The sequence below is a fragment of the Leucopleurus acutus genome (genome assembly GCF_964270905.1).
Source record: "Leucopleurus acutus genome assembly, chromosome: X".
NCBI lineage: Eukaryota > Metazoa > Chordata > Mammalia > Artiodactyla > Delphinidae > Leucopleurus > Leucopleurus acutus.
In genome coordinates, this window is record NC_139148.1 from 38703845 (window position 1) to 38714683 (window position 10839).

The 10839-nt window shown below is 39.9% G+C and overlaps 1 protein-coding gene across 1 annotated transcript in view; it reads right to left on the minus strand.

The window, feature by feature from the left end:
- EFHC2 (EF-hand domain containing 2) overlaps window positions 1–10839 on the minus strand; it is a gene marked incomplete at its 3' end in the record, with an annotated part of 202345 nt that overhangs the window by 92953 nt on the left and 98553 nt on the right. The window contains 1 exon segment of the mRNA XM_082865263.1: window positions 5782–5938. Coding sequence (XP_082721389.1) covers window positions 5782–5938 — 157 coding nt within the window.

Consider the following 10839-nt stretch of genomic DNA (forward strand, 5'->3'; position numbering starts at 1 on the left):
TCTTGACTGGTTTTTAAAAATGTGTTTACTGAATACCGTTGTCTCAAAACAAATGATAAATTCCTAGGTCCAGCCATGTCTTAACTTTTTCTACACACAGCCCAGAGTTATCTATAATCACTGTCTTGACTTCTTCTCCCATTCTCTCTTAAATCCACTTCCATTAGGTTAGCTCTACCTAAACTACCCTTGTCAGGGTCAACAATGATCTATCTCCACAATGCCAATTCCAATGGACTTCCAATTCCATTTTTGCGTCTAACTTGACCAATCAGCAGCAGTTGGTACAAATAATCACTCCTTCTTCCATGACATTCTTGCTTCACTTGGCTTCCAGGATCCTGTATTTTCTCTTGGTTTTGCTCCTCCTACCTCCTTGCTTATTCCTTTTCAGTATCCTTTGCTGGTTCCTCTTCTTTTCCTCAATCTCTTTATTTGGGGTGTCCTGGGGATAACAAGGAATAACTTGGTCATCCACTTCTCTGTGTATATTCACTCCTTTGGTGATCTCTTCTAGTCTCAGGCTTTAAATACTGCCTACATGCTGATGATTTCCAGAGTTCTATCTCTAGCTCAGACCTCTCTCCCGGAACCCCAGACTCGTATATCCAATGGCCAACTTAACATCTCTACTTGACATCTGACATCTCAAACTTAACTTGTTCCAAAACTGAACTGCTGCTCTTGCCCCAAACCTACTCTAACTATAGTCTTTCCCATCTCACTACATGGCAACTCCATCTTTCTAGTTGGAGAAATCTTGGGAGTCATCTGTATCTCCTCTCTTCTTTCACACCTCATATCCAATCTGCCAGGAAATCCTATTGGCACAACCTTCAAAATATTTCCAGAATCTGCTATATCTCATCATTTTCATGGTACTCGCCCTCATGAAGCCATCATAACTTTTCTCTTGGACTACTGCAGTAGCCTCTTAACTGGTCTTTACTTCCACCATTGCCCTTCTACAGTCTTTGCTCAACACTGCATCTGCAGTCATTCTTTTAATATGTAAATCAGATCAAGTCACTCTTCTTCTGCTCAAATCTCCCAATGAGTCGCCTTATCACTTGAAGTCAAAAGAATCCTGACAATGGTCTGCAAGGCCCTATGTTATCTGATCGCCCATGACTTCTCTTAATCTGTCTACTCTGCCCATTACTCATCTGTTCTATCCTTGTCAGCCTCCTGCCTGTTCCTTGTGCATCCCAAGCCTGCTCCTTGCTCAGGGTCTTTACACTGACTGTTCCTTCTGCCTAGAACATGTTTCCTCTCCTCAGTAAAGTCCATCCAGACCACACCGCTTAAAATTGAAACCAGGGGTGCTCTTCAGGCCCACATTCCAAGTCCCCTTTATTCTTTTCATAGCTACCTTCTTTATTTTTTCCATGGCACTTTAAGACCTTCTATATACTACAGAATGTACTTATGTATTACCTTAATTGTTTACTATCTGCCTCCCCAGCTAGAATGTAAGTTCTATGAGGGCAGGGCTTTGTATCTGTTTTGTTCACTGATGTGTCCCAAGATCAGTGCTCGGCACATAGTGGGTACTCAGTAAATATTTGCTGACTAAGAAAATGAATGGCTCACCCAGGGCTACATACCTGCTGAGGACCTTAAAGATAGCTATAGCTATAGTCTTATGGTTAGAAGAGACGTGAAGGCTTATTATTATTGATGGGGAAAACTTGTTTAAAGAGGAAAAAAAATGACTGATGGAGACAACAGATGAACAATATCTGAAACAAGTCAGAGATTAAGATTAAACCGTGAATTTTTAGATGCTATATGATTATGAATAGCACAAGTCTGGGATAATGGCCTTCCTGGTAGGAAGTCATCCATCTCTTCTATCCATCATTAAGAACTAAAAGGGTGAATGTTCATTCTATTTACTCACTTATTCATCATTCGTCCTCTTACGGACAAAATATCTATTGAACCCCAAGTACATAGCCAACACTGTTCTAACTCTAAGAGAAGCAATAAAGCCAGTCCCTGCCCTCAAGGAGCGCTGGTCTCGATATAAACAAGTAATTGCCACACACTGTGATAAGTACAGATTCTGGGACAAGAAAGGTGAACTCTAGGAGTCACACTTCCCTGTGTTCAAATCCTACTTCAACTAAAAATTAGCTGTATGAGCTTGGGCAAATCGTATAGCCTCTCTGAGCCTCAATTTCCTCATGTGAAGAATGGGTACAATAATATTACCAACTTTATGAGGTTGTTTTGAGGGTTAAATGAGATCAAGTATTGTAGTTAGCATACCATAACCATAAACTGCTTTTTATTAGTAATATTATTATTGTTAGAGGTATGATCAGCAGAGTATTGTGAGCACACAGAGAACAAAGTACCTAATTCAGCCAGGTGCAGTGAGAAAGATATTCTTCTGGTTTTCCCAAGTCAGACTAGAAAATCTGCCCAGCAGGCCACCACAGTGAATTTTTACCCAGACAAAAAAGGTCTTCATTCCATCAAAAAACCTCATACGCTTTAACTTGAAACTATCTCCTCCAATGACTCACAGTAGATCACCATTAACCTCATACAACAATAAGCAGCCAGTACATTTTTAATAGCAATATATATATAATCAATATATGTCATGTACTATTGCACGTCTCAATTCACGGTTTATTTATTTGCATTAAGAAACTGTTCTTTGTATGCTTTGTGAGATCATCTTCCTTAGGTTCTCACGGTTTTAAAACCTTGGGTTATTCAAACTCATGTATAAGTCTCCAGCTGAATGTGCCAGTTTCTATGGAAACAAGGTCACTGTGTGGGAGGAGCTTGAGGGAAGTGTATTCCTGGCACAGAACAAGCAGTGGACAGAAAGAAAAGAAATTAGACCCATTCGTGCCTGTACCACCATCCTCTGGCCACAACAGCATGACAAGAACGTGGAATGCTGTCTACAGTCAGTGCTCTGTGGGCAAGTTGACATGGTGCAGACAGAAAGAGAGACTAAGGCAGCTACCCACAAGGAACTCTTTTCCCCCTGGATTCCAGAAGTAACACACTGGATCGTGTTTCATCCTGTTTACTTATAAGAAAAATTCTCTCTCCTTTTACAATAGGGACGTTCTTTCTGCCCACCTCCTTTGGTGGCTGCCCTTCAAAACAGCAGTTAGTGAGAAGTATCCATCAAAAGTCCCGCCCTCGAACTTCACTGTAAACACTGCTACCTATAAGGGAGGATGGAGTATGAGTTGGTGTCCCTCTTACATGATCGAAATCAGTGGTTCTCAAACCCTGGTGCCCATCACCAGAACCCCCTGGAAGTCTTGTTAAAACACAGTACCAGGCCCCACGCACAGAGATTGGGCCTCGATAGGTCTGGGGTGAAGCACGGGAATTTGTATTTCTAACCAGTGTGGAGGCCACACCTTGAGTAGCATCAACTCTGAAACTTAAAAACAAAACTCCCAAGTCCTTACAAATAAAAGATTATTTCTTAAAAGACAAAGGACATCGTGTCAGGGCAAAGGCAGCCTTTTAGACATTCTACACAATTTGTAACATATTTTCACCACGTTTACAGTTAGAGCAAAACTATTCTCTTCACCTCAAAATATTCTACAACGGTATTTGATGCCCTTAAATTTTATCAAATTCAGGGTGCTGTCTTGTTCTTCTCCTCCTCCTGCTCTTACTCCATGTTCCCTTTATCATTTTTCTCCACAGGTTCTCCTGACCCACTATTTCCCTCATGCCAGGACTTCGGTGTTTAGCCCGCATCCTATTCAAGCATCTGCAACATTTCCCCACCACTCTTCCCCCCTGACTTCTTTCTCCAGGGCCTCCATTCTCTGAAGAAGCAAAAAGTAGCCATGGGCAGTGCTCACAGCTATACACATGACTCAGAGGCAGATTTTTCCTCATATATATTGGGAACACTTCTGAAAGTCCACCTTTTGAAATCATATTCCACCACACGAGCAAGCTATGGTTACTGAACTCAACCAAATCTCTCAAATTAAAACCACGTTAGTTGCCAAATAACATGCTAAAAAACACTTACAAATCACTGAAGCCACTACAGCCTATGGGCCAAATACAGCCAGTCACCTGTTTTGGTATGGCCTATGAGCAAAGAATGATTTTTATATTTTTAAATGATTGAAAACAATCGAAAGAATAACATTTTGTGATATGTAAAAATCATATGAAATTCAAACGTCAGTGTCCATAAACAGTTTTATCGGAGTGTAGTTACATATTGTCTGTGGCTGTTTTCATGCTACAATGACAGAGCTAAGTGGTTGTGACAGAGGCCGCATGGTCTGCAAAGCAGAAAATATTTGCTACCTGACCCTTTAAGAAAAAGTTTGCTGACCCCTACTCTATACCATTTCTTAGGGACCATCTTGAGGAGATATATATATGGAAAGGCATATATATACACATATACATGGAAAGGCAATATAGATTGTGGATAATATGGCTTTAGTAGCTTCCAGATGACACATTAAAATAACCACTCAACGTGAGGGTGTGGAGAAAAGGGAACCCCTTGTGCACTGTTGGTGGGGATGTAAATTGGTGCAGTCACTGTGGAGAACAGTATGGAGGCTCCTCAAAAAACTAAAAATAGAACTACCATATCATCCAGCAATTTCACTTTTGGATATATATGCAAAGGAAATGAAATCACTGTCCCAAAAAGATATCTGCACCCCCATGTTCAATGCAGTATTATTTGCAATACCTAAAAGAGAGAAACAATCTAAGTGTCTACTGACAGATGAATGGATAAATAAAAGCATATATATGTGTGTGTGTGTGTGTGTGTGTATACATATATCTATATTTATATAAGATACATACACACAATGAAATTTTTTTTTTTTTTTTTTTTTGCAGTACGTGGGCCTCTTACTGTTGTGGCCTCTCCCATTGCGGAGCACAGGCTCCGGCTGCGCAGGCTCAGCGGCCATGGCTCACGGGCCCAGCCGCTCCGTGGCATGTGGGATCTTCCCGGACCGGGGCACGAACCCATGTCCCCTGCATCGGCAGGCGGACTCTCAACCACTGCGCCACCAGGGAAGCCCCACACAATGAAATATTATTCAGCCATAGAAAAGAAGGAAATCCTGACATCTGCGACGGCATGGATGGACCTTGAGGATATTATGCTAAGTAAAATAAGTCAGACAGAGAAAGACAAATACTGCATGATCTCACTTATATGTAGATTATGTAGAATCTACAAAAACCAAATTCATAGAAACAGAGATCAGACTGGTGATTGCCAGAGGTGTGCGGAGCAGGGGAGAATTGGGTGAAGGTGACCAAAAGGTACCAACTTCCAGCTATAAGATAAATAAGTTCTGGGAACATAACATACAACATGATGACTAGAGTTAGTGCTAATGTATATTTGTAAGTTTCTGAGAGAGTAAATCTTAAAAGTTCTCATCACAAGAAAAAAACTATAACTATGTGAGAATGATGAATGTTAACTAATCTTACTGTGATGATCATTTTTCAACACATACATATATCAAATCATTACGTTGCATGCCTTAAACTTATACAATGTTATATGTCAATTATTTCTCGAAAAGCTGGAAAAAAATAAAATAACCACTGCAGTAAGAACCTGTTAATACTTACATATTAATCAACTTCGTTAAAAAGGTATAACAACATGTCCCTGGACTTGAAATCAGACAAATTAAGTGTCATCTGTTTTGTCATGAGGACAATATTATAAACCCTGAACACATTTGGGAAAGATCAGACTAAAACAGTGGTTCCCTCAAGCACCTGTCATTTTCCATGACGTTCCTCTGATGAGGTGTGGGCACGAGGCCTCTGCAGGAGCAGAGAGAATCCTCTTCAGAACCAAAGCCGGTGTAACGTGGAAATTTCCTTTCTATATTTGGAGGAGGTGGGGCCTTGCATGAAATCGAGGTAAAGTTCTCTATAACAAAACAAAGGCAGATGAAACATCAATATTTTTTTTTGCCCTGATTATGGCTGTTTTGAAAGGTTTGTTATGTTTTCAAGATGAACATGGAGATCTTTGTAGACTATTTTAAACTCTTTCAAACAAAACACAGCAAAATCCTGGGAGGGTAGGTTTCAATCGTGTTTACAAAAACCACAAAACTCACTCAATAGTTGCCATTGGTTCAAAAGGAAGAAAAAAAAAGAGACTGTGTCGAACAAGTAAACATTTATCTTTTGTCGTCGCATCCCCATTTCAGAATATTTTTTGTTCTTCCCTGATTTTTCCAATGATAGGAAAATTCAAACTTGGAACTTTATGCCACCCATGCCATGTTTTAACCTGTAATGTAGCCCTGTCTTATCTTTAGTCAACAGTCACTAATCAAATTCCTTTCCAAACAGGACTGACTCCTAAGTGTTTTGCTTTACCTTCCCCATCTGATGTCCCCTCCTCTTGTGCCCACTTTTTAAACCCTCTCCCCCTTTCTTCCAACTCAGCTCCAGGCCATGACACTTCACTGTCTAGATCAAAAACAAAAACAAAACTTCTTCTCACCAACCACCACTCCAGGGTGCTTCTGTTATTGCCCAAGTAAAGACTGCAATCGTACTGAAATGTGATGAAGCAAAAATAAATAAATAAATAAATAAGGACTAAAACCAAAACCAAACAAACGAACAAAAGCTTTAAAACAGCCACTGCCTACTCTCAAAGGGAGTTGTAAGTGGTAAATACTGTTGACTTTCTTTATTCGTTTGTCATCTGTGAAGAAGGAGAGACATATTTATAATAGCCTAGGAGCTGTTGGTACTCATTTGTGAGGCTGTACCATCTCTGAGAAGCAAGTGTGTTCTCCAAAGCAAATAATACATTGACTCAACACATCCCAGTCACCTGAGTTTGTCACACCACAAATGGACAAGAAGATGTCAGGGTCTTTCTTAAAACAAAACAAAACAAAGCAACAAAACAAAACAACCCATGGAATCTAATTTCTACCTCTTCCCCAAGGTTGACTATCCCATAGGCGTTTCCATTAGTGCGTGAAAGGAGGTTCACATAAGCAAAGATTTCCTTTTCCATTGCCAGAGTTCTAATAGAAGGAAGAGTACAGATTTAGTGCATACCTCTCGCATCAATTTGTCATCCAAGGCAACCTTACTCTTAAAATTGAGGGAGGTTTTTTTTGTACTGATTGATCAAAAGGCTAAGGGTTTGAGGCTGTTTCTAACTCTGATTTGAAAACATTTTCAACTTTCACATTTACTTAGACTTCCTAACAGCCTTTGTGTGAAATCTCTTCAAGCATAATCCCCAAAAGAGTATTGTTCCATCCTAACAGAAACTGCTTACAGAAGACATATTGGCAAAGAGAATGCCATCAAATCTTTCTCACTGACTCAGTGAAAGGGGGCAGCCAGACTGCCGGTACGGAAGTGACTGGTGAGCCTCTCCTATTGCTATTTTTGTGGCAATTAAAGAGAAGCTTTGGTAATAAAGAGAAAAGTTCAAATCTTGGAATTAGGCAGAATTACAGTAGACCCTTTCATTGCTAATTGTTACATGAAACACACCACTCACTAACTGGTACCTTCATTTTAGGAAAAGGACCATAGGGATTGCAGGGAGAGCTCTACATGATTATTAGAAAATTGGGGCATGATTGGTTTCTTCTAACAGGGGACAGCCGCATACAACTCTATATACTAATCTACGCAGCCTAACCAAAAGAGGACACATATTGAATCTCACAGTAATTAAGAATGCATTCTACACCTCCCCCCCAAATTACAGGTTTTATAACACAGTGTTGTTTTCTCAACTACATAATTTTTGCCACAGATTTAAGTAACAAAAGCATCAATTTAGAGCTTTCCTCTGCACCCACAGTGCCATCTAGTGTATAAATGCTGAGAACTGTTCCACTCCACCATGTCTGACTTTTTTAACAACCCAGTCTTTTTGGATACCCTGACTGAAGATCTCATTTTTCTGGGTAATTGCGTATATTCACAAAGGTTTGAACTCGCACCTGAATAACTTTCTGTCTTTGGTTTTCCATCACCCCAGCATCCTGCATGTTTCAGGTGTTAAAAAAATATTTAATGAAAAAGTATACTTTTTTTTTTTACAAAGCATCTTCCCAAATATCTCCTTAAACTGACACTCTGATGGATGCTGAGACACATCTGTCTTTCAAATAGTCTGATTCCTCTAATTCCAAAAGACTTGTAAAAACATATATATTGAATGTTCATCCACACTGACCAGATTGCAACAAATTTACCGAGAGGTGATAGATTTTTTTAAAGGATATGTCTTAATGCTCCTTCACAGTGATTTACGATTCATCATCTCATTTGGAAACGATTCTGGAAAGAGCCTTCATCGAAGTTCATCTCTGATGTACTAGTAACCCAGATATGGACCCAGGTTTAAAGCTTATATAATTTGGGAGAAGCTCTTTAAGACTAAAAATGTCAAATAATTAAGACAAAATTAGGCCCAGGGCCTTGGAGTGGGGCCCCTGCAAAGAAAGAACCCTAAAGCTTAAGCTTCATTAACTTCAAGGTAAATCCACCTCTGCTTGTACCCAATACCCAGGTCAAATGATTTTGGTGGGACGTTCATTTTTGGGTCAAATAATTAGTGAATCACATAATTTTCTAGCTCTAGCTAGAAAACCCTTAGAAATCATCTAATCCACAACCCTCTTCACTTCATAGGAGAGGTTAAAAAAAAAAAAAAGGTGAAATTGTTAGCTCTATCAAAGCCACGTGGAGAGACTATAAGCAAATTCTACCTCTGTCGCTGCACCTTGGGATGGCTAATTTGCTCAAATGATCATTAGACTCTCATCTTGGATGCCTGCTGCTTCTAACACCAAGACTTCAGAGGCGGCCATAAACAACTCCACAAAATTAAAGGTGCTTTAAGTTTTTTGCTTATCCTTAATGTCGGTATAGCCTAATAAGCATTCGAGAACAATGCGAATGAATGGTCTTATTACTAGTTTGGCTGTCCCAACCACTAAGAATCGATAATAAGAAAGTCCTCTTATAGACAAAGAAATAATAACCCAAGGCAGGAATTCTAGGTAAGAACAGTTTACATTCAAATCCCTGTCTCTTCAGTGAAAGAAACACCTGCTAGAGCCCCTGGAGCCTTTTCCAACCTTCAGGCTACAGGAAAGTCCGACAGGCCTCCATCTGCCAGTCCGTGTTCATGCACATGAAATAATGAGGGAGTGACAAGCTCCCGCCCCGGCAGACAAGCCAGGGCCAGCGGGATGGCCAAGCTGCCTAGTGGGGGACTCACACTGGACTGTTTTGTGGAAGAAGTTGCCTTCTCTTTAGAATCCTTAAATACACAAAACAATCTCATCTTTTTAGGAGTCAGATTGGGTTTCATGCAGGGGTTACATATATCTCTTGGAATTCTATCAAGCCCTCTGCTTCCACATAATAGAAAGCCTACTCGTGCACAATTCTTGGGACTGTGGCCAACTCCATCTCTTAGTCTGTCTGCCATTTTTTCTCCCCCAAAATATGTTGGGGCGGCATTAGGTAAGAGAAGGTACTGAAGCACCCAGGCTGTATACTGCATTAGAAATTTCCCCCTGGCTTCCTAGGTCCCTAGCTGTGTCATTGGCAGTTGTCAGCTCCTTCCTGTGGAGACCACAATTACTGACAAGGAAGGAAATGTGACCACAGTTATTGCCAGGACTTTGTCCTGGTTTGGGCTTCAAGGATACCAAAATATAATGTATAAAACTTGGTCAGTCTCATGAATTTTTACAACCAGATGAGTTACAAAAAAATTAAAATGTCAGCAGTAACTGTATCTAAGTAACATTAAGTCTATTAATTTAATGTTACCAAAAGTCAGGGAAAGCAAATGTAAAGATTATCAGAGAATATTGATTCACTCCCCTCCACCCTGAATCATGGATATAATTTCCAGTCATTAGTTACATTAAGTACACTGCTGTTACTCAAGAAATGTCGTGTAATAATAGTGTCTGTTAAATGGGGTATTTTAACATATGTTATGAGAAATATAAAAAGTCAGCATGACTATAAAATGCATCATAATTTTGCATTTGCATAATTTTCTGATTAAATGCATAATGCTCACGTTATATTAGCTTTAAAGGCACAAATGACTTTTTTAACGTAGTACAGTAAGTCTATAGAGTGAGCAAAAGAAGTGAGCAGAAAGAAATTAAGCACTAGGGCTCAACTGAAATGGACCATAGGGCATTTGAAGCTGATAAATGCCGAGGATGGCTGGATTTGGAGCGCACCGGTGGATTTACTCTGCCTCTGAAAGTTCCCCGCAAACCCGTTAAAAGACTAACAGTGTCCCGTGTCTCTCCAGCATTAACGTTCATTTTCCCAAACGCGACCTTTGTATTCTCAAAATCAAGCTGACAGACAAACATCAACCGAATGTTGGACTTGCTATTTAAGGGATCATATGCTGTTTTGAACCTTTACCACGTCCTTTAAATTAAGGCAATCTTTCAGTAGGACACAGGTAAATGTCTTCAGTGACTCATTTCATATATACATCATTTTTAAAAATTTTCCAAGTCTACACTGAAGACTTGCTGATTCTGAACAGGCACTTACATTTATTAAAAAGCAAACTATCCTTCCCAAATATCTAAGGGTCACTAGCAGCTTCTCTACAGCAGCCACTACCTGCACATTCCTGGCAGCTTCTTGTCCTCAGGCCCTAAAACAAATATGCTCAACTGTGTCCACTAAATAGGACTAATTTTAGAAAATAATATAAGAAGAGGCCACCAATTTGCCTCCATTCTGACTAATCTGGCACGCAGATGCTGTGGAACAAGCTCCCTTAAT